General features: G+C 48.6%; 2 protein-coding genes across 8 annotated transcripts in view; one reads left to right on the forward strand and one right to left on the reverse strand.

The window, feature by feature from the left end:
• Positions 1–10,409, forward strand: part of LOC111860557 (uncharacterized) — a 31,779-nt gene extending 21,370 nt beyond the window's left edge. For 6 of the 7 annotated variants that reach the window (XM_072706305.1, XM_072706309.1, XM_072706308.1 and 3 more), the window contains 7 exons: positions 2,596–2,776; positions 3,029–3,133; positions 3,217–3,270; positions 3,699–3,753; positions 3,861–4,020; positions 5,230–5,444; positions 7,741–10,409. In XM_072706305.1, the coding sequence (XP_072562406.1) occupies positions 2,596–2,776; positions 3,029–3,133; positions 3,217–3,270; positions 3,699–3,753; positions 3,861–4,020; positions 5,230–5,444; positions 7,741–7,748 (778 nt within the window). In that variant the 3' untranslated portion in view covers positions 7,749–10,409. Of the gene's footprint in view, positions 1–2,595; positions 2,777–3,028; positions 3,134–3,216; positions 3,271–3,663; positions 3,754–3,860; positions 4,021–5,229; positions 5,445–7,740 lie in introns of those variants that run through there. The other variant, XM_072706312.1, reaches the window with a different exon arrangement.
• A 55-nt stretch (positions 10,410–10,464) lies between these two features.
• Positions 10,465–22,293, reverse strand: fhl1b (four and a half LIM domains 1b). Its single transcript, XM_023844385.2, has 6 exons — positions 22,180–22,293; positions 13,917–14,106; positions 12,588–12,762; positions 11,657–11,826; positions 11,381–11,567; positions 10,465–11,160 (listed from the first exon to the last, which is right to left on the reverse strand). The coding sequence occupies exons 2-6, from the start codon at positions 14,070–14,072 to the stop codon at positions 11,006–11,008; spliced, it is 843 nt and encodes a 280-aa protein (XP_023700153.2). The 5' UTR covers positions 14,073–14,106; positions 22,180–22,293; the 3' UTR covers positions 10,465–11,005.
• Positions 22,294–23,025: the final 732 nt, after the last annotated feature.

Below are 23,025 nucleotides of genomic sequence, written 5' to 3' on the forward strand. Positions count from 1 at the left end.
CCCCAGGAGGAGTGCTCTCCAACACTCCTTCCAAGGACTCCAAAAAGGGTGGGTATTTTGAACTGCCGCTTGGCGCATAAGCGCAAACAGTCAGGACCCGTCCCCCCACCCGAAGGTGAAGGGAGGCTACCCTCTCGTCCACTGCGGTAAACCCCAATGTACAGGTGCCCAACTCGCATCGCACCTGACCCCTGTGGCCCCTCCTATAGGTGGTGAGCCCATTGGAGGGGGGACCCACGTGCCTTGTTTGGGCTGTGCCTGCCCAGGCCCCATGGGTGCAGGCCTGGCCACTAGCCGCTCGCCATCGAGCCCCACCCGCCAGGCCTGGCTCCAGGGGGGGGGGGGCCCGGTGACCCGCGTCCGGGCAAGGGAAACCGTGAATACAATATTTTTTTCTTCATTAGGGGTCTTGTGAGCCACACTTTGTCTGGTTCCTCACCCAGGCAATTTACAGTCAAATCAAATTCCAAAGGTTTTCACGTCTCTTAATAACCATCCAATATTTTTCAGAAGATGTTAAAATATGTGTATATTCTAGACGTTTGTTATATCATATGTTATGTCCAGCATCGCGTGGACATAATATAACAAGGAATACATATCCCTTTGGGATTGGTCTGTTGCTGCATATCGTTAATCCAATAACTTAAAAAGTGCCTGATGGATCTTTTTCAAACTTTAGAGAAGCTTTGCATGCATAAATGAACAGAGGGATGGGATGAAAGCAGATGCCATTTGACTTTGTGAATGTATTTTATGTATCTTATTACTGTTTCACAAAAACATTATTTGGATGAAGATCTACAGCAGGTTTTAATGTCAGACAAATTTCCCCAAAAGTCAAGCAAAAAAAGCAGCACTGTGCGGCAGCAAATGAAATTACTGGCAACTTTAGGAGAAGCTTGGTCTTGTGAATACAGTAACTCTAAAAGTATTGTACAGATCTTTTTCAAACTTTCTAGGTAGATTGTATGGGTCACAAACGGGAAGTGATCAAATCACCCCAAAACTGAAGCATTGGCATATAATAATAGCAAAATAAGTGCAGTTTCAGACACTTGATCCTGTTACTGTGACATGTCTATTTGATAGATCTTGACACGTAAGGCTGAAGATCTGGACCTGATCAAAGTTTTCAGGCAAATTGCACTGAGGCAGTACCTGATGGTAGCAGCAAAGGGAAAGGTGTCTTAGATAAGACGCTTGGCCTTGTGGACAGAATGACTCTATTTGATATTTCTTTCTGATCTTTGATGTATCTTTTTACCACTTAACAAATGATTACTGGAATGAAAATCCACACATGGTGCATCTGAGACAAATCGTCCCAAAACTGACATGGCAGGGATGGGTGGCAGCAGAGGGCGTACAGCAGGGGTCTCCAACTCCGGTCCTGGAGAGCTACTATCCAGTAGGTTTTTTTATGTCCCACTTGGCTTCTGATGAGCCACCCCTGTTCCTGGTATTTACCTGAGAACAGGTGTGGCTCATCAGAAGCCGGGTATGATAGAAAACCTACTGGACGGTCGCTCTCCAGGACCGGAGTTGGAGACCCCTGGCGTACAGGGAGGTGTACACCCGCCATCTGGTGAACACAGCAATCTGAAATCTGAAAGTGTCTTTTTCAAACTTCCCAGGATAGTGTTACAGGTCAGCGATTCTGAAACTGGGGGGAGCGAGATTATCTGAATATTCTTAGATAAAATGGACTGTCTGAAAAGGTGGATACTGCCTAAGCCCACGGTAGCGGGCTGTTTATATGCATCTTTATTTAGTGTTTATTTCCAAAGTTAAAATGCTAATTTGTTAGCTTTTTGTTTGTGTGCTAGTGTTTAGCCTTCACAAGTGTGGGATTTGGTACACTCCACTGCACCTGTGGGGCTGTGTTTTACCAGCCAACTGGTGCTTGTGTGTACAGTGAAAAACAATCTAGGTAGCAGAAGCATTTGGTCTCAGAAAAAAATCACAGTGGGGCCTATATGATGTTATATGGTAGTTACTCATTTATTCCATTGGTGTATCTATTACAGTTATTACTGTTATGTTGGTCATAGTGCAAATGACAAATATATATGTCTAAATATTTATACTCCAATATAAATGACATTTTAAGACATGGACATTAAGTCATGCACAATGAAATATAGGTAATCATCTAATCAGTGGGGAAGCATTGTGCAAATTGGCATGTAAGTGGAATGTGCAATAACTCTGAAATTACACCTGATTAGTTATTTCACAACTAGGATTCAGAGCATTCAGGTAAAAATGCATTAATTTGCATTCACGTTTCCTGTTGATCCATCCAGTAATTCCAGAAATTGAGGGCTATGGGAGGAGTAGGGAATAGATGGATGGAGGGGTTGTCGATGCTCTGTGATTTCGACAGCATGTTTTCCTGATCTTAAATTCAGAATCACGGGGCTCACAAATATTACAAACGTATGTCATCCTATGGGATGTGCTTTCTGAACGACCCTGTTATCCACCAGCTAATGACATTTGGTGCCATAACGGAATGACAGTGGCAGGGGGTCCGTAGTGCGGCGTCCGTGTCGTTAGTAACCGTAACGTTTGGTGCACTGTTCGCGACAGGCTAAGGAAAGAGCAGGAGAGGCGTTTGGCGGAGGAGGAGAGGGCCCGGCGGCTGGAGGAGGAGAGGATCCGTGCCGAGGAGAGGAAGGAGGAGGAGGAGGAGCAAGCCCGCCTGGCAGAGGAGCAGAGAGAGCAGCTGGAGACGGAGGAGCTGCAGAGGCGAGTGGAGGTGCAGAGGGAGGTGAGCGTCAGATCTGAGTGTCCCGCGCCTGAGACTGTCAGGACCTTTCCTTACCCTCAGCACACAACCAGTGGATGGTGATCATCAAAGATGGGAAGTTCCGGTCCAGAAAGTACAAATCCAAACCAAGAGTTCCGCCTCTGGTTGCCATTATTAATCCCTGTTAAATGCTGCTCATGGTTGTGGCTGTGCATATGTTGTATGTAATTGGTTGTTTTGGGAGAGTCATTGTGGGATCATCATCCCCCTCAGCGTGAAGAGGCAGATGCCCGAGCCACGGAGGAGGCAGAGAGACAGAGGCGAGAGAGAGAGAGGATCCTGCAGAAGAACCAACAGGAGCGCATGCAGAGGAGGAAGGTAAGCGGCCAGCTGATCAACCTGCTCCACGGTCCCCAGGATCGGGCATTGATGTCTGTATGTACGGTGCCGTCCTCTCTAAGAGAATCGAGGAAATCATGAGGAGGACACGCAAGGCAGACCAGAACGATTGTAAGGTGAGTACCCTCTCTCGCTGAGTGAAGGTACGATTCCAGCAGCTTCAAAGCAAAATACGGTGCATGGGAAATAGAGGGCAGATGGCCCGGCTCAGATTCTTCTGCTGACGTGTTTTTTTTGTTCTCAACTTTGAATGAAAACTGACAAATTGAGTTATATGGTTTTGTTTTTTTTTGTTGTTTTTTTTGGATGTGCATCATTCTGAGAATTTCTGTAGAGTAGAACAGTACAGTCGTCCCTCTGTATTCATAGTTTTTCGAAACTTCCTGGATTTTTTTTAGTGTTTTGGATTTTTTTTTTTTTGCATGTTTTCGATCCACGGTTGGTTGATTCCCATGGAACCTGTGGATACGGTGGGCCGACCGTATTGTCAAGCCTGACTTAAATAACAGAAGACTTAGATGCGAGTCTCTTCCATGTACTGCAGAGAGAGGAGAAAGGAATGCTGGATGAGAATGAGGAAGAAGACCATGAAGCCAAAGGTGAAGCCTTCCAGGAGCGGCCTCTTCATTAAGCTTAGTTTTATTTTAACAAGGTAACCTCACCATATGTACAAATGGCCATGTACAACATATTGTATATTTTGCAGAAGAGGACCTGAAGGAGATCAGGGATGAAAGCGAAGTGACAGATGTGGGGTGGGACTGGCCTGAGCAGAAGCCAGTGGCATTGCAAGAGCTGTCTATTGGTGTGACTAGGAAGGCTGACAACAAGGGGACAGTGTTCCAGCAAGAACCGATGGCCATTAGGTCAGTATCGGGCGGTACTGGTACTGTACGGGGAGGGGGGGCACGCTCACCCGGGACGCCTCCATTAGGTTTGGGACGGTACTGGTACTGTACAGGGGGGGGGGGGGGCACACTCACCCGGGACGCCTCCATTAGGTTTGGGACGGTACTGGTACTGTACAGGGTTACTGGTACTACTCCAGGGGTGCAGAACGCTGACTGACCCTGTGATCTGAACCCAACCTTCAGTATCACCTGTGGACGATGTGATAAAGAGAATTTTCAACATGGGGATTAATAAAGTGCAACAATAATTATAAGATGATTGGTTTGCTAGCTGGTCAGCGCTGTGGCCCAGAGATTGGCGCTGTTGCCTTCCTCCTCTGGGCCCAGGTCCGGGTCTCCACCGTGGGCCCATCGGTGTGCAGTTTGCATGTTCACTTTGGCTAGACCAGTCATCGCCTCTCGATAAACTTGCGTACCCGTCTTTGTTCCCTTTCCAGATATTTATAGGAATTTTGCAGTATTTTATATTCTGCAATGTGCTTTTTACTCATTGTCTTGCACAGAAACTCCTTATGGTTTATTTATTCAAAATGATTTTATTTTCCATTTTGGACTTAGTAGATGTGATTAGGCTGCATGTGCAATGTTGGGAAAACACTGAAGCTGATAAGGAATCAGGGGCTGCAGACGTGCAATGAACTAGGATGGACTGAGGAAGGTTTGTAGAATCAGGTTCAAGTTCGGGTTCAGGTCAAGTCCAAGTAATATGGTCTGGCTGTCGTCAGCTTCACTCGAAATGTATGCATCCTCTGTATAGACAATTATAACCATTGATGAAATTATAGGAATCTAGGATCTAAATAGCACTCAGAACTCATTGAAGAGCATCAGTACAACATGATTGGCAGTGTTTTGGCACCCCCTAGAGGCTCCTGTGAAAATGAGTTTGGTTTTTTAAATTAGGATAAGTGCACACATTCTGCCATTAGTTAGCGCCCTATCCTGGGTTATTCCCTGCTTTGTGCTTGTATTTTCTGGGATAGGCTCTGGACTCTTACGAACCTAAGTAGGACATGCGGGTGCAGCACATGGATGAATACTAAGTCATTGATTGATTGATTGAATAACAGAGAGAGAGCTGTAAGTCATCCCGGTTAACTTCGCGTGATGCAGGTATATGCTGCCTGACCCTGAATTTCTCCATTCTTCCCGGTTCACCCGCAGCCCAGCACCCAAGATGCGGCAGATGGAGGAGGGACCCAACAATGGGTCACTGGCCACTCAGAAGTGCAGGGTGGGCTCCTGGAGCTTTGAGGAACTCATTGATAAGGGTGTGCATCCCAAGACCTGGCCAGTAATCGGGGGCGATGTATGCAATGCCGAGGACCCCCCCGAGGACAGGGCTCTAAACCCGAGCCATTCTGTCGAGGCTTTGTCTGGTGAGTAATGGTGGTGCTGATTAAGGGGAGGGGCAATAACAGCCGTTGTAAAGGGGATGGTCGATGGCCAGGAATGGGTAGAGTAATGGATGGAGTCAGTGGTAGGGTTTGAAGCATGGTGTTGCTGGGGTCACTGAACATGGTAGCTCTTGACTTTCACCAAGATCTAGTCAGTCTCAAAGTGGATGGTCATAGGGGTGGCCCTCAGGAAGTCCAGAGTTCCTACCACGAGGATAAGGGGTTCAATATCCAGATCATATTGTGGTATTGTATAGATCACTATCCCTCCTGACATTGACTGAAGATCATCTCTTTAGGTAATCTGAGCCATTTCCATAATGACTTCTTTAACTGTTAGTAAGAGATGGAATGATGGTTTGTAGCATAACATGGTCACCACAACAGTGAGTTTGGACAGGATGTCTCTGATGTGAAAGGTTTAACTTGGGCCCAGTATCACTTTGTTGCATCTAAGTCAAGCCAGGTCTTGCAGATTCATCCTCTGGAAATTCCTTTGTGTCATCATTTCCACGAAGGCCTGCAGGACAGCATGTCTGATTTTGACAGCCCTTCTGGTGCACTGTCTCTCTGGTCTGTCAGGGTTTTGCCGTGTCACTCAACATGCTGTTGAGGGTAGCAAAGGTCTCCAGGTCTACAGTTGAGTAGATGTCATGCTTCTCCAGGAGCTCATAGGATGCACAGTGAAGGCTGTAGGGATTTATGCAGTGTCATGCCGACGGGCTTCACTGAAGGCTGTAGGGGTTTATGCAGTGTCATGCCGAAAGGCTTCACTGAAGGCTGTAGGGGTTTGAGCAGTGTAGTGATGAAGGCTGTAGTGGTTTATACAGTGTCATGCCGAAGGGCATCACTGAAGGCTGTAGGGGTTTATGCAGTGTCATGCCGAAGGGCATCACTGAAGGCTGTAGTGGTTTATACAGTGTCATGCCGAAGGGCATCACTGAAGGCTGTAGGGGTTTATGCAGTGTCATGCCGAACGGCATCACTGAAGGCTGTAGGGGTTTATGCAGTGTCCTGAGGTTTGACTACTCAGTGTCGCTGGCTTCATGAAAAGTATTAGGTGGGGAGACGTCCACAGAGCACCTGGATGTCATCCCACTTACCCCAGGGGGGTGTTCCACGAAGCAAGATATCTCACATAGCTTAGGGTTAACTTAAGCTAGAAGTGATGTTCATCCAATAAGAGTTTAGGTAAGGAGCATTTCTATTGGACAATCATGACTTCTAGCTTAATTAAACCCAGCTAACTCAGAGATCCTGCTTTGTGGAACACCCCCTTGGTCATAATAGGTTTTAAAGGGACTTATCGGTGCTTTTAAACTCAGTCCCTTTCAAGGCACCACCTCCTCAGGAGCAGCTAGTGGGGAATTAAAGTTGTGTGGGCCCCAGGAAGCACTCCCTTTTAATCCCCCCCCCCCTCCCCAAGACAAATTTTGGATGGTGAATCCAAAATTTAGCACCAGCAGTCAGCAACCGGCCGAACAAAAGCAGCTTGGGCGACAGCTCTGCATGGCGACACATGACCGCCCCCCCGCCCCCAACAGGAACGATGCATACACACAGAAGCTCTGTACAGGGCACAAACATCCTTCCCAGTTATGGAAACTTGCAGTCGCATGTCGGATTTTGTCTGCCAGTTAATTAATCTGCTGGTTTCCACTGGAACATTCCAAACGGTGTACTGAATGAAAAGTACTGGGAGTTATGAGACCGCATGAGGAATTTGCCTAAGCAGCCCCCCCCCCCTATCAACTCCTCCTTCAACTTCCTCCTTTATAGGTTTTAAGAGGGCTTACCGTGGACATCCCCAAACGAGCTTGATGGGCCGAATGGCCTCCCCTCGTTTAGTAAATTTCTTATGTTCCTTGCGGTGGTGGAATGGTGCTCCCTCCCTTACAAAAGGCCTGACCATTACGACGTGATCCTGATTGTAGCTAGTTGCCCTCTAGGTGGAGCTGGAACCTCATAATTCCAGCCCTGAGTGTGCAGTGCATGTGGCTTTCTGCCAGGTACTCTTTGGCTTCCTGATACGTGTGTTTGGGTGATTTTTGTCTTAATTGCCATTATTTGTTATGCCCTGTTATTGCTGTGAGCACATGCATCCCATTAAAAGCGCCCCCTATCTGTCACCCCGTGTCTGCGCCACACCCTCTGGTTATGTATTTATGGGAAATGGCTGGATTGCACACAATTTGCTTTGAAGGATTTAGGATATTTGCAGAACAGCTAAAATGGCGTCCGGCCAACCTGCCTCGCCTCTCCTCTCTCTGCCCCTCAGAGCTGTGACTCCACGGCGCCCCCTGCAGGCCCATGTTTCTTGCACTCCAGCACTCCTGCCTTCTGGTGCCACCTCTCTGCCGCCTCACCAGGACAGACGTACACAGAGGAGCGGAGGAGCAAAGCGGGAGCGGAGCGGAGGCACGGGGGTCGGCCATTTTTCACCTCTTTAAGAAAACAACATAAAAAAAAAAACCTTCAGGGAAGAAAAAAATTGTCCTGACTTTCGCCGTCGCTCGCGGTCACATCCTAACAGAAAATGGCTCTCGTTTTTAGCATTATTCTTGTTATAATACATCATTATTATTATACAAAAACAACTTAATCAAATGGTTTCTCCATTTAGGCTGATGGTGTTTTCAGCGTAGACATGCTTGAAGGAGGTTTCTCTGTGGCCTGGAGTCCTATGACTTCTGGGGATTGGATGGGATTGGTGTGGTGTTGGGTTACTGGGTCTCTGCTCTGATTACATCCTGCTACCACGCTGATAAACGTCTCTCTGTGTCAATATGCACTTTATACAGGCATTATTTGAAATTTAAGTCATTTGTTAGGTTTGCAGTCAACAGTCCAGCAATTGAAAATTTTGACTTCTGATATTGTGAATAAATTTGACTAGTATTTCTGCAGGCTTTCAGGGAGCAGCCGAGGATGGCAGCGGTGCCCACCTTAGTGCCCCCCCCCCCCCCCCCACAGAAATGTAATGACGACAGTGTGCGGCTGGAATACACCACCCAAGGTTCACGTTACCTTTTAGGACTGAGTGTCATTCCTATCGATATGAAAAATCGTGTAAACAGCCGCGGGCCAATAGGGATTCGGGTGGCTCGGGGTGGGCGGGACCATTTCCTCACGGGGATGTCAGAGATTGGCTGCTTCCTGTGTCTTACAGCTAAATCTCAGAGCAGAAGCCTGAAGCAGCACAGTCAGCTTCTGAAGGTTCTTTACATCCTGCCACTTTACACTGATGTACCATGGTAAAGTGGAAGGCGGTATAAGTGAGAGACGACCCTTCGTATGTTATCTGTTTGGAATCTTGTTTTGTCTTGAGATAGCAGGAGGTGTGTTTTCACTGGTTTTAAATCTTTAACCAGTTTATAGGTTCAGCGTAATTGAGCAACAGTAATTGAGGACTGATCCACGCACAGTCATAGTATCTGCACAGGCTCAACACTGTTTTACCACGTTAATTTATGATGTCATTTTTATAGTTGGCCACAAGAGGGCAGCCCGTGTTCAGGTGTTTGCACGGTGAGAGAGCTCCGCGGTAGGAAAGGCCTGAGAATCGCCAAAAGCACGTTTCACACTAAAGTGGCCAAATACCACACAGGGGATGTCAATGCTGACTTTCACAAGTGGTTTGTGCCATTTCACTATGTACTAAAAACCTCTAGACGAGCTGATTTTCTTACAGTGGTAAACCTTTTACGTTAAATGAACTTTTCTCATTAATGTGTTGTGGGTGACTGTATATTGAAGTGTATTTCACATTTATGGTGTTTTATTTAATCAGTGTTAGGCTGAAAAGTCATTCATGAAGAGATGGGGTGAGCAGATCTCTGGTGTCTCTGCCGGCTGGGGCCCGGCTTGCCGGCTGGGGCCCGGCTTGCCGGCTGGGGCCCGGCTTGCCGGCTGGGGCCCGGCTTGCCGGCTGGGGCCCCTGTTGCTCTGCGCTTGCTGGAAGCCCTCATTGTAACCTGCATGTCGCTGAGCGTTTCAGAATCATTTCATAAGTCATTCTGCTTTTAATCTCCAGTGTCCCCTTACCTCCAGCGGCTATACTGAGCATGCTCACGCCTGGCAGAGGGGATACGGGCCATAAATCCCACGCACACGCAGGCAGGTACAGGGTCACACTCATCCCTCTGCCCAGCTGGTCCTTCAGGTTTTAGGTGGCTAACCCAGTGCCTGTGTGCAAACTTGCATAGGACCAGATTCCTGCTTGCCGGGCGTCTGCCATTGAGTTAATATATCCCTCGTTATATTCAGCAGGGATGATGACCCTTCCTGCTTACTAATTATGAAGCATGAGTTGTTTATGCCTGACTGTAAGCTGGCAGGTTTCGCCACACATGTTATCGTAACCTCTTTCTCTAAGTGCTACGCTGGACGGCCTCCAAACCTCAGACAGTCCCATCCACCGCCGCTCTCTGCAAGTTAGCCTTTTCTAACCAGATTGGCTCGACAGGATGTTCCACTCAAAATGCTAAGGAACCAGACCAACAGAGGATCGGTAACTAAGCAGAGCCAATGTGTGTGTCCCGCATCCCGTTTGGGTTTGTCTGCTGAGGGCAGCGCCGCCGCTTGATTGGACCTTCAGGTTTTCGTGCGTGATGCAGATCCGCATGCAGTGAGGAGAGGCCACTGGCTGATAATTTAATGTAATGATGTTCTGATGACCCTGTACAGTAGAGACGTCCAGCTGTATCTCTGTGTATTTAACAGTGGAATGGCATCGTCACCCCTGCCTGCTCTCAAACTTAACATGCAGCGGCGCCTCCATCTGGCTGGACACTGTAACTGCATTGTAAAAACATTAATATGCTCACCCAGGCTGGGAGACCCCGAATTTGAAAGAATGTTTAAATCTGTGTGGGTGCATCTGTAAAAATATGTCCACTGTACTGATGAAAAATGTAAAAATGTCTGAATAAAGGAATGACACCTTCAGGGGGAGGATCCTTCTCTGATTGAAATGTCGGCGCTCAGAAAAACTCTCTATACATTTTTTTCCCCAAGTGGTCACCTTTATTTTTGCAGCTGCGTGTTCATGTGGTGAACAGATGTAATGTTATTGCAGACGTTGCTGTAAATGCAGCTAACCTATACCCACTATAGGAGAGGGCCTTTGCCAAGTCAGTGTTTATCTGAGGTGATTCTGCAAGCGAGTTACTGCAGTCATGCACATGCCGCTGAGTACATGTCAGCACTTAGTGATCGTGATGTAAGGAATCATGACTGAAATCACTGAGCCGCGTCCCTCCTTTCACCGGTATTAAGCCTAAGCGTCAAAAAGCCAGCAGCTACTGCATAATGTCACTAAATGAAAGATAATAATCATTACTGTGTCAAATTGACCAAACTGCGTATTACAGAAAAGAGCTGTTCACCAAAAGCTTAGAATTACTAGCAGATGTACAGAGAAGCCAGGGCTGAGTGATTGTCTCCGAAATCTAAACTAACCGCTCGTTTAGTATCATTTTTCTGACGAGCGTGTTCCCGGTGACCCAGGCGCAGGTGGCCCCGCCGCCACCAGGGGGAGCCGCTCACAGCTTCTGGGCGCAGTCGGGGCAATAGAGGGCATCACCCTTGGCCACGAAGCGCTTGTTGGCCAGTGACAGAGAGCACTTCTTGCAGTTGAAGCAGTAATCGTGCCAGGAGCTGCCCTCGTAGTTCACCACGTTGGTCCCCTTGCCGAACCCTGTGGGTGGAACCACGGCTGGTCAGGCGTGAGGTCACCTGTCAAGGCCCCGCCGAAATCAGTGTGACTGACCCGAGACCCGAACCACAGCACACGGTCTACAACTGCAAAATGTTTCTTGACCTGCCCACTGTCTGTGTGTCTGTATGTATGTATGTGTATCTGTGTGTGTGGTTCTGTGTGTGTGGTTCCGTGTACGTACGCATGCACGCCCCCTGACCTGTGATGGGGTTCTGGCAGCCGCCGCACTTCTTGGCCACGCAGCTCTTGTAACACTCCACACAGTAGACGCGCTCGTCCTGCGAGGTGAAGCTGCTGCCGGCCAACGGCTTGCGGCAGCTGTGGCACACGAAGCACTTGGAGTGCCAGGGCTGGTCCTGGTAGGTCACGCCTCCGGAGGTGATGGCCTGCAGGGACCGGAGAAGCGGGAGGTGTCAAACCCCAGCGAGGGTACGCCCGCCCCCCCCCCCCTGGCCGGGGCCCCCGGCCGCCGCACCTGCTTGCAGTGGACGCAATGCTTGGCGAATTTCTTCTCGTGGCAGGGGGAGCAGTAGATGTTCTCCCCCTTGGTCAGGAAGCTTTGGGAGTGGATGGGCTGCTTGCATTGGTAGCAGGTGAAGCAGTCTTCATGCCACACGTTGTTCTTGTACTCCACGTTTTGGGAGCCTGGCAAGAGAGCGCCCGCTCAGAGCCGAGTCCCTGAGGCGTCCCCCTGCATGTCTACGCCCACGTAATTACAGAGGTCACAGAGAGTCTATGGACGCTCGCTTAATCCTGTAAAAACGTTGCAAATTTCTTGGTTTCATAAAATTCCACTGACAAGCACAGCTTAACGTATCCGCACAAATCTCCCACAGAGACATTTTCTTAAGGGTCATAATGTTTTTGACTGACTCCTTCAGTTCTATTCCTGCCATTTTGCTATTAATTGTAATTGTAGCCATTGGCTCCCAGAGGGATTTTAAACACACATGTTTGGTTTTGTTACCGCAAAGGTGATATTAAATAAAAAAGCACCCAATGAAATGGCTTGCAATGAATTTTGTAACTCAGAACAGCTCTTTCAGAACTATAATTTGGGTTTCAGTTTATTACTGCTTGAAATTAATGTTTTACTTAAAACTACTTGTTTCTAATGGGATTGTTTTTTTGTAAATACAAGAATAAATAATGATTTTGTATAAAACCAATAAATCTGCACTGTGTGTGCTGAATTAAAGAAGTTTCCCAAGGCTTTCAGTGAGCACTGTATATCTGAAATAGGAACACAGCCACTTAGTGCATCTGTGCAGGCTTTGATCCAGGAACCCTGTCCTCAGCCCTCGCTTCAACGCCTCCTAATCAGAGCTCTGCCGGGATCCACTGCAGACTCTGTCTGGCTTAGCTGTGTTTCTGCGTGGTTGGTTGGGTCCAACAGGCGGACATACCCGGCGGGATGGGCTTGTAGCAGCCGTGGCAGCGGGGCGAGTCCTCGCGGGCGCTGCACTTCCCACACAGAATCTTGTCATCCTTGGCGCTGAAGGGTTCACCGGCCAGCGACTTGTAGCACTTGGCACAGCGGAAACAGTCCGAGTGCCAGTAACGGCCCTTATGGTGCAACTCCTACAAGGGAGGAGAGAGGCACAGCTGTTAGAGCAGGGAATTAAGACAGCTGTGTAAGGACAGACCATATAAGTGGAGAGAGAGAGAGAACGCTGTGTGGGGACATCTTACAGTAGGAGAGACAGTTGCGCAGGGGGCTGTATGGGGACAGATCTTACAGGAGGAGTGAGACAGACAGCTGTACGGAGACAGATCTTACAGGAGGAGTGAGACAGACAGCTGTACGGAGACAGCTCTTACAGGAAGAGAGAGACAGACAGCTGTACGGAGACAGACCTTACAGGAGGAGTAAGACAGACAGCTGTACGGAGACAGATCTTACAGGAGGAGTGAGACAGACAGCTGTACGGAGACAGATCTTACATGAGGAGTGAGACAGACAGCTGTACGGAGACAGATCTTACAGGAGGAGTGAGACAGACAGCTGTACGGAGACAGATCTTACAGGAGGAGAGAGACAGACAGCTGTACGGAGACAGATCTTACAGGAGGAGTGAGACAGACAGCTGTACGGAGACAGATCTTACAGGAGGAGTGAGACAGACAGCTGTACGGAGACAGATCTTACAGGAGGAGTGAGACAGACAGCTGTACGGAGACAGATCTTACAGGAGGAGTGAGACAGACAGCTGTACGGAGACAGATCTTACAGGAGGAGTGAGACAGACAGCTGTACGGAGACAGATCTTACAGGAGGAGTGAGACAGACAGCTGTACGGAGACAGATCTTACAGGAGGAGTGAGACAGACAGCTGTACGGAGACAGATCTTACAGGAGGAGTGAGACAGACAGCTGTACGGAGACAGATCTTACAGGAGGAGTGAGACAGACAGCTGTACGGAGACAGATCTTACAGGAGGAGTGAGACAGACAGCTGTACGGAGACAGATCTTACAGGAGGAGTGAGACAGACAGCTGTACGGAGACAGATCTTACAGGAGGAGAGAGACAGACAGCTGTACGGAGACAGATCTTACAGGAGGAGAGAGACAGACAGCTGTACGGAGACAGATCTTACAGGAGGAGAGAGACAGACAGCTGTACGGAGACAGATCTTACAGGAGGAGTGAGACAGACAGCTGTACGGAGACAGATCTTACAGGAGAGAGAGCTGTCTACAGATCATGACCGACAGAAGAAAATAGAAGCCGACCTTGGACTCGGTCCCAATGGGGCGGCGGCATTCAGTGCAGGTGTTGGCACAGTGCTTGTCAAAGCAGCGCACGCAGACGCGCTTCTCGTCCTTGTTGACGTACTTCTTCCCGTGCAGGTCGTCACGGCAGTAAAAGCAGTTGAAGCGCTCCGTCATGGTCGTGCCCGTGTGACTTGGTGGGATTGCCAAACTGCAAGGACACAAAGATGAGGAGTATAATAGGTGATGGGTTGAGAATGGCCCTGTGCACTTCTATTTAACCCATCAGGTCGCTAGAAAAGACATTTCATTTCAGAGTATGATTCCTGTAACCCTGACCAGGTTGAATGGTTACCAGGTGGATGTATGGGTAGATGCTGTGGATAATTTTAACACAAATATCAAAGATCATCAGTTCTTCAATCTTCCAAATGCTGATCCAGTACAGGGTCAATTAAATAAAATCTTTAAATAAAAGTGTAATCCGGAGAGAATGGCACTCGACGTGGGAGGTATATCTTTGCGAATGATGGACACAGGGTTGGTCCTCCACCATAGTGATACTCTCTGAATCTTATGCCTCACTTCACAGATATTGCCACCTCTAAAATATCTCTTTCTATGCATTTGGGTTCAGAAGACAAGCAAAAAATAAGTGAAATAGTTTCTCTGTTATTGAATCCAGCCCCTCGCTGGTCAAAATAATTAAGTGGAGCTCTGCCAAAGCGGCTCGACGTCCACGAGCCGTTAAAAGAAAATCACCAGCAGATGTGTGTTCAAGCACGAGACTCAGCCATGATGTCATGGCGCCCGAAGGGGCGAGCGTGCACGCGTGTGCGTGTTATCTCACCTCAGTGGAAGCTTTGTGTCATGCACACATGGCTTAACCATACCTTTAACCCCCCCGACAGCTCAGTCAGACTGGGTTTTAACCAAAGCCAGATGCTCCACACAGAACTACAGCGAGGGGTAAAACCTGAATCACAGCTACCAGTTTGCTAAGCCTACTATCAATGCTAAGGGCTCATTTTGAGGAACACTAACCCGACCCCAGAAGGACACCAGACCCTCATTTAATTCCATTTCTTGGTCATTGGCAAGTGTGCCCTCTAGATTCAACTAAATTAAGAAAAGAACAAGGAAATCATTACAATTACACTGATTGGAATGGAAGAGTGACACCCACTAATGTACAGGAAGGTGATCACACACATGTACACACACACACGCCATAGGTATACAACAGCCCGAGATTAAGGACTCATTAAGGCTCCGTGTGAGAATGGAGGGGGAGATAAGGTCAGACAAAAGGGCTGATGAGAAACTAAAGCCTGCATTCCTTCACCGTGATGGCAGTAGTTTAGCCGGAATGCTAGGAGACGCGCCTGTGACATTTCGCTGGGATCTAGAAGGCTGGAGGCCAGTCAGCCAAAGCAAACAACTCTTTCAGCCGACGTCAAACAGCGATGCTCAAAAAAGGTCACCTGCTGGGAGAGTGTCACACCCCCAGGCCGTAAGAGCTGTGCCTGTACACACCACCGGGAGAGTGCAACGCCCCCAGGCCGTAAGAGCTGTGCCTGTACACACCACCGGGAGAGTGCAACGCCCCCAGGCCGTAAGAGCTGTGCCTGTACACACCACCGGGAGAGTGCAACGCCCCCAGGCCGTAAGAGCTGTGCCTGTACACACCACCGGGAGACTGCATCGCCCCCTGGTCGTAAGAGCTGTGCCTGTACACACCACCGGGAGAGTGCAGCGCCCCCAGGCCGTAAGAGCTGTGCCTGTACACACCACCGGGAGAGTGCCACGCCCCCAGGCCGTAAGATCTGTGCCTGTACACACCACCGGGAGAGTGCCACGCCCCCAGGCCGTAAGATCTGTGCCTGTACACACCACCGGGAGAGTGTCATGCCCCCAGGCCGTAAGAGCTGTGCCTGTACACACCACCGGGAGAGTGCAACACCCCCAGGCCGTAAGAGCTGTGCGTGTACACACCACCGGGAGAGTGTCACGACCCCAGGCCGTAAGATCTGTGCCTGTACACACCACCGGGAGAGTGTCACGCCCCCAGGCCGTAAGAGCTGTGCCTGTACACACCACCGGGAGAGTGTCACGCCCCCAGGCCGTAAGAGCTGTGCCTGTACACACCACCGGGAGAGTGTCACGCCCCCAGGCCGTAAGAGCTGTGCCTGTACACACCACCGGGAGAGTGTCATGCCCCCAGGCCGTAAGAGCTGTGCCTGTACACACCACCGGGAGAGTGCAACGCCCCCTGGCCGTAAGAGCTGTGCCTGTACACACCACCGGGAGAGTGTCACGACCCCAGGCCGTAAGAGCTGTGCGTGTACACACCACCGGGAGAGTGTCACGCCCCCAGGCCGTAAGAGCTGTGCCTGTACACACCACCAGGAGAGTGCAACGCCCCCAGGCCGTAAGAGCTGTGCCTGTACACACCACCGGGAGAGTGTCACACCCCCAGGCCGTAAGAGCTGCCCGGCCAGCCAGGGGACCCTTCATGTAAAACCTCCTCAAAAGCTGGTGCCCGGATCACATGAGCCCAGGACCGGACAGCCACGCATGCGCCCCCCCCCGTGAGCAGGGCTGCCTGAGGTTTTGCTTTGTGTAAAGCGACCCTCATGTATCTTATCGCATTTCCTGCGCCGGCCGCAGATCACAGCGCGTCCCTCTGTTTTCACCGGGAATGAGGTCCCCGGTTCATTACATCACCGGTTGTGCAATCGATCCAAACAAAGGGAGTCTGTGTTCCAAGGCTTCGGCGATGTATAAATAAGGAGAGAGCAACCAGGCAGCAAAGAATGACTGGGGTGGACGGGCAATTAACCCGAGAAAATGCTAGAATGTAATAGAATTACCAGCCAAAACAAATGGCCACGTCCTTTTCATAAAGCCTTCCCAGAAGATCCCATTCACTGATCCCCCCTCCCCAACAAATAGATACAATTAGAGTAACCCAATAACACATAATACAATAACGTTTACATTTCCATCTATCTGGTTTACTAATGGGATTCCTCCTCCCATGACCAAACACCCACTAACTACTGCTGACACTGGCTGTCTCAGGCTCCCTTCTCTGTACAGCTGCTCCTTTACAGTTCCCTCTCGCAGTGAGAGACTCTCACAATAAGGGACAGTAGGTCTTTTCACAATTCTGCCCCATTGTTTCAGTTCTCCAGGTTTGACTGACATCACCCCTGCCGACTGAGTCTGTCGGAACGCTCCAGCCTTCCAACAGGGGGCAGCGTCAGGGGAACGACGAGACAGAGCCACAGGAGACGGCGGCCGTGACCCTGCAGTGCCCCGTCTGCCTCTCCGCATTCCTCGGTCCTGGAGGCTGGCAGGTGGCCCAAAGGGCAGCGGGCGTTCAAGGCCCTCCCGGGGTTCCCCACAACTGCGGGCGTTCTGAATCCAACAGGAAATTCCTGCTTTCTGGGGTTTTGGGCGTAGGACTGAGTAAGCAGTCAGGTCTGGGGTGAACCGCATGAATGTGCACGAGGGATGGGGCACAGGACGGGAGAGGGCATCTCTTGTCGGGGGGAGGGGAAGCAGAGGAGGCAGATAGCTGGGCCGTATCAGCCATCTGCAGAGCCCAAACGCAAACGAGCGCAGTGTAGCCGAGCGTGCACAGCCCCAGCCGCCCCGCACGCGATGATCAGACCTCTCTCCGCTGCTGCATTTCTATCCTAAATTTCTATTTTCACTCACACTGTGCAGGGTTAGCTGCCGTCCTGAATGGGCCCTTCGCCATTCGATGTGTGTTTCAGGGGTTAAATTCCTTCAGACCTGTCTGGGCTGCGGTTTTGTTGACTCTAAATTTAATCGGCTCATAAATGTTCTGTGCAGCCTTGAAGCTGTTTGGTGTCAGTAGTACTGGGTGCACAATCAATTAATGTGCAAGATGTGCTGAATTCCATCCATTCATCTATTTTCTATGACTACTCATTAAACACAGAGTCCCTTTGAGTGGGGACGCTATTCCAGGCAGCAGAAGGCAGGGACTGAATGGAGAGGATACCAGTCTGCACCCCTCCCTCCCTCACCCTATGTGTATGTCGTTACTACAGACTGACTGGCTTACAGACTGTCTCTGAGAGGTACCTCAGACTGGCGATAGACTGTCTCAGAGGTATCACCGACTGACTGGCTTACTGACCGTGTTTCAGGGGTACCAGAGATAGACTGGCTTACAGACTGTCTCTGAGCGGTACCAGAGATAGACTGGCTTACAGACTGTCTCTGAGCGGTACCAGAGATAGACTGGCTTACAGACTGTCTCTGAGAGCTACCACAAAAAGACTGGCTTACAGATTGTCTCTGAGAGGTACCACAAAAAGACTGGCTTACAGACTGTCTCTGAGAGGTACCACAAATAGACTGGCTTACAGACTGTCTCTGAGAGGTACCACAAATAGACTGGCTTACAGACTGTCTCTGAGCGGTACCAGAGATAGACTGGCTTACAGACTGTCTCTGAGAGCTACCACAAAAAGACTGGCTTACAGATTGTCTCTGAGAGGTACCACAAATAGACTGGCTTACAGACTGTCTCTGAGAGGTACCACAAATAGACTGGCTTACAGACTGTCTCTGAGAGGTACCACAAATAGACTGGCTTACAGACTGTCTCTGAGAGGTACCACAGACAGAGATGCCCTCCCCAGCTAAGCCAGAACTCCAGCTGTGTCTCCAAACAATGCCAGCTATTCATAACCCCCCCAAAAATGCCCAGACTCTTTAAAATGGCTGTTTAACTGCTGTTTTCATGACACACTCACATTTCTGCTGGAAATTAACAAGGCTCCCTCTAAATTGGGTCTCTATGGATGGCATTAAAAGGTAATGACCTCAGAATATGGTTTTACTGAAACTGCAGCTGATCTTAAATCACGAGGCACTGAGCGGCATGTCAAGTTTTCCTATGATTGTGTCTCAGCTTCTCAGCATCAGTCAGGCTGGAAAAGTCTGTGCTGCCAAGTCAAACAGGCACAGTGATAACAGCATATAACAGTCACATCAGTGTCAGTCGCGCCCAGTCTTAACCCTGTGCAGTGCGTGTCTCACCAAAAACTACTTCTGCCTGCATTGCTTTTTCAGTATCACTTTTCTGTTCCTCTCAGGTTCTTTGTCAATAAAAACCCAACCCTTTAGTCTCTCCTTCCTGACAGAAAAATAACAGATTCTCTGAAATTGAAGAATATGGAAGACCTAATTAATGGAGCAAGGTGGACATGGCATCATGATGACTACCACCTGTGCACACACAGAATTCCAAATATAGAAGCCTGGCCCCAAAAATTGTAGGGGTTCATCTCCACACTGGCAAGGTTCCATCAAAGGAGAAGGGAACCCGCTGGTTCTGCAACTGCTCTGGGGCAGTGGTCTTCAGGAGATCATGGAGGTGCATGAGCTCCTTGCTCAGGAATGTGTGAACTCACTGAGCAACAGCAGTAGGCCCCTCGCCATCTTCAGACACTGACACGCCTCCTCCACTGAGATTTCTGAGATATTTTAAGCGATAACCTCACTTTCCACTTTCCTACCGCCAAACGCTTCCAAAAAATTAAATACCCTTGCCCTCCTTTCCAAGCGGGCGGTGAGCAGACGCCCATGCAGGCGAGGGGTCAGCCGACATGGGGGACTGGCATGCGGCCCAGCTAGGCTGGGCGTGTGGAGCGCTGTCTCTCACTGGCGCGACGTCTCGGAGGTCGGGTGAGAAACAGCCACTGGCCAGGGCATGGTGTCCTTGTGGCTGCATCCCAAAGGCGTGATAAAGCCACAGCGAGCAGCCTGACCCTCCCTGCACCTGTCCTGACAGCTGGCGCGGGGGCGAGCTGGCTGCCTGGTGTCCCCCACCCCCACAGAAACCAACCCCTATCAAGAGCTGGTCCTTCTCTATCTATCTATCTATCTATCTATCTATCTATCATCTATCTATCTATCTAATCATCTATCTATCTGTCTATCCATCCATCCCTTCTATCTACCCAACTTCCTCCCTTCCTTAAGAAGATGGCGAGGGCTGAAGCGCGGACACGCCCACTCTCCCAAGCTGGCTTGCTCACTGCGCTGACTCACTGCATCACACCTGCACAGGTGCGAGGAAGCAGCCCCGCCCTGAACTGCCGTGAACACAGCTTCACTTTTCTGGGAACCTACTTTAAATACAAATGCTCGGGTTAAATGGGCGATAAGGACTGAGGAAGGCCTCCTATTTGGCACTGTTAAGCGCTGACCAATCACGGCTGAGCGTGAGCGGTCGGTTTTCCAGGCGGAGTGTAGCGGTACGGTGATGTGGCCGTCGATGTGGAGGTAAGTGTGCAAATCACAGCCGGGGACAAGCAGCCTCAGGCAGGACAGGGTAAGGCAGGCCGATGATGAGGGCCGCCACCATCAATCTCCACTCCCAACTTAGAGGCCCCAAAGGGCCACGATGCGCCGTCTCTGTGATGCACAGCCCGCTTGAGGAGGAATGGAAAACAGCTGCATGCAGAGGCGGGCGACTCAGAGCTCCTGTCCTGCTGGGGTGCCGAACACTTGTTTTGCTTTTTTTTTTTTGCCCTCACAAGGAAGACATCACCTCGGTCGCCATGGTTACACTGGCGCTCGGAAACGCCAGTGGCGACACTCGCAGGTTCTGTTATGCCGTTGCTAAGGAAGAATAACAGCATAGATTTGGCACGGCGAAAAACAGTCGTAAAAACGATCCCGTGGGTTTCTAAAGGGTGCAGGCTGCTGATGTATAACACTCAACTCAGTGTGTGTGTGTGTGTGTGTGTGTGTGCGAGAGTCATGTATATACTACATTGTGGGGACCAAATGTCCCCACAGTGTGATAAAAACCTGTTATTGTGACATTGTTGGGACCTATTTTTTGGTCCCCATAAGGGGAAACTCAACTTGATAATAATCTGTGATTAGAAACAAAAAAAAATGAAAATGCTACATGTCTTTTGTATTTTGTTTGGTTACTTATGGTTTAGGTTAGGACTGGTAGGGTTAAGGTCATCAGAGCTGGAATTTCAGTTTTGCCTATAGAAATGAATGGTCAGTCCCCACAAAGATATGAATACAAACATGTGCATGGGCGTGTGTGTGTGTGTGTGAGGGGCTGTGTCTGCATATGTCACTATCTGAGTAACACGTTCCTTTTTCCTACATGGCCATAAGCCATACCATTTGTTTCTAGAGTAACATATTTATCTAATATATTCTTTTAACTTTGTAAACTAGCCTTGAAGTCCTTTCACGGTCTATCCAATAAATATCATAGTTACTTCCAGTTGGATTAAACAACACATTTTTATGATTTTATAACAGAGCTCCCATTTTGTGAAGTAAACATCTTAAAGTAGCATTACCAAAATGTTAATTTTTCATAGTTAGGCTGAGTACTTAAGTAACAGCTTTGGGTTCCTTCAGTATTATTGTAGTATTACTGCATCCAACACTTTAACGTCTGGCGTGAGAATCTACTTTTCAGCCCACTGGAAATGTAGGAGTCCATTATATACGACAAACACATTTATAATCAGAAACAGCGGTTAGAAATTTAATCCCGATTAATAAACAGTGAACTGACACAAAACACGCAGTTATACAAAAAAAACGTTTTCCAGTAAAAGAAATACTGTGCGCATAAAAATACATGGTTTCTTCAAGCTGTAGTTAAAATAAATGATAAAAAAACATGTACAGACCATGTATTCTACAGAAAAATATACGAATAACGACTTTTTTAGATTTGTAAAAACTTTTTAGTTAACTAGTTCTCTATAAAATCAAAAATAGTTTGAAAAAACAGGCTTTAGAACCATTTCGTAATGTTTTTCCTGATCTTATCTTCGTAAGTTTGTCGTTTAAAAGAGCTTGTATTTACAAAGATATGCGGACGGGGAGCGCTTCTGTGCGCCGTTACATATTCAGGGTTAAAAAGAGGATCAGGGCTCCGCTAAAAGGCGCGCACAGGTGAGCGGAGCGCAGGCTGAAACACACAAGCTTCATGCATAAAACACGTAGATTTTCATAGAAGCGTAAAAGTAAAACATCATTTGGAAAGTTGACCATTTTCCACGTCTGCTATCTAAGATCGATCTATTTCATTATGAATTGCCCGTTCTACATTATGCATTATTAATAAACTTTAACGTAATTCAACACACCGTCGGCGGTTTTCATTGCAATCCTGGAGGATATAACATCGGCTTACTTCTGCTGCCTTTACTGAATCCCCGAGGTGCCACTGTCATTTAAGCGTCTAACTCACCTGATTTCCCGACTTCCAGCGGATGGCAGAGACAGACTTGCCTGCCCGGTCAGCGGCTGCGCTTCGTTCTTTGGAAACCTGGCGCAACGTCAGCGCTGGGCGTTTAAAACCAGAGCGAGAGAGAAAAAAAGCCTGACAGGATATGATCAAAAAGCCACAGTAGTCATATCAACAATGATCTCAACCGGGAATTAACTAAATATGGCCATCGTTAAAGAAGGAAATAAGATTTCCCTTACTTTTTACATTATTCTTTTCTGAAACCGCTAAAATGCAACTTATTTGCAGTAGATTTCGATGTATGTTATTTACAGCAATGTAAAGCCCCATGCATGCTAGTGATTTAGACTGACAGAAGTTTCCCCGGAGGTATTCACCGGCCCTATAAGGAGCGCGAAGTAGATTACCTCAACATTTCATGCAGATGAATCGATCACACACAAAACTCACTTAAAAGTTCATGCTGGTTCCAGGAACCGGGTCATTGATCTCTCTTAAACGAGCACAAATTGCATGTGGGTCATTATCACAAGTCATCAAAACCAGACTGCGGACATTATTCCAAATTATTAGTAGTTTCGTCTGTATGTTTTATAATTAATAGAAATATTTCGACGCAAACCGTTATCCAGATGCTGGCCCACCAAGTTATAACAGTGAGTTGCAGATAGCGTGTGTGTGTGTGTGTATATATATATATATATATAGCGTAAAGCCACCTAGGGTGTCAACTCATGGTGAATTAGGGTGATGACTTACCAAGTGATGCTGTGGGTCCTGAGGCTAAACTAGCAGAGAAACATTGCGGGCAACTTAGGCGTCCGCCCAGGGCGCCCACTTCTGAGG

This window comes from Paramormyrops kingsleyae, chromosome 24, assembly GCF_048594095.1.
Source record: "Paramormyrops kingsleyae isolate MSU_618 chromosome 24, PKINGS_0.4, whole genome shotgun sequence".
Taxonomy (NCBI): domain Eukaryota; kingdom Metazoa; phylum Chordata; class Actinopteri; order Osteoglossiformes; family Mormyridae; genus Paramormyrops; species Paramormyrops kingsleyae.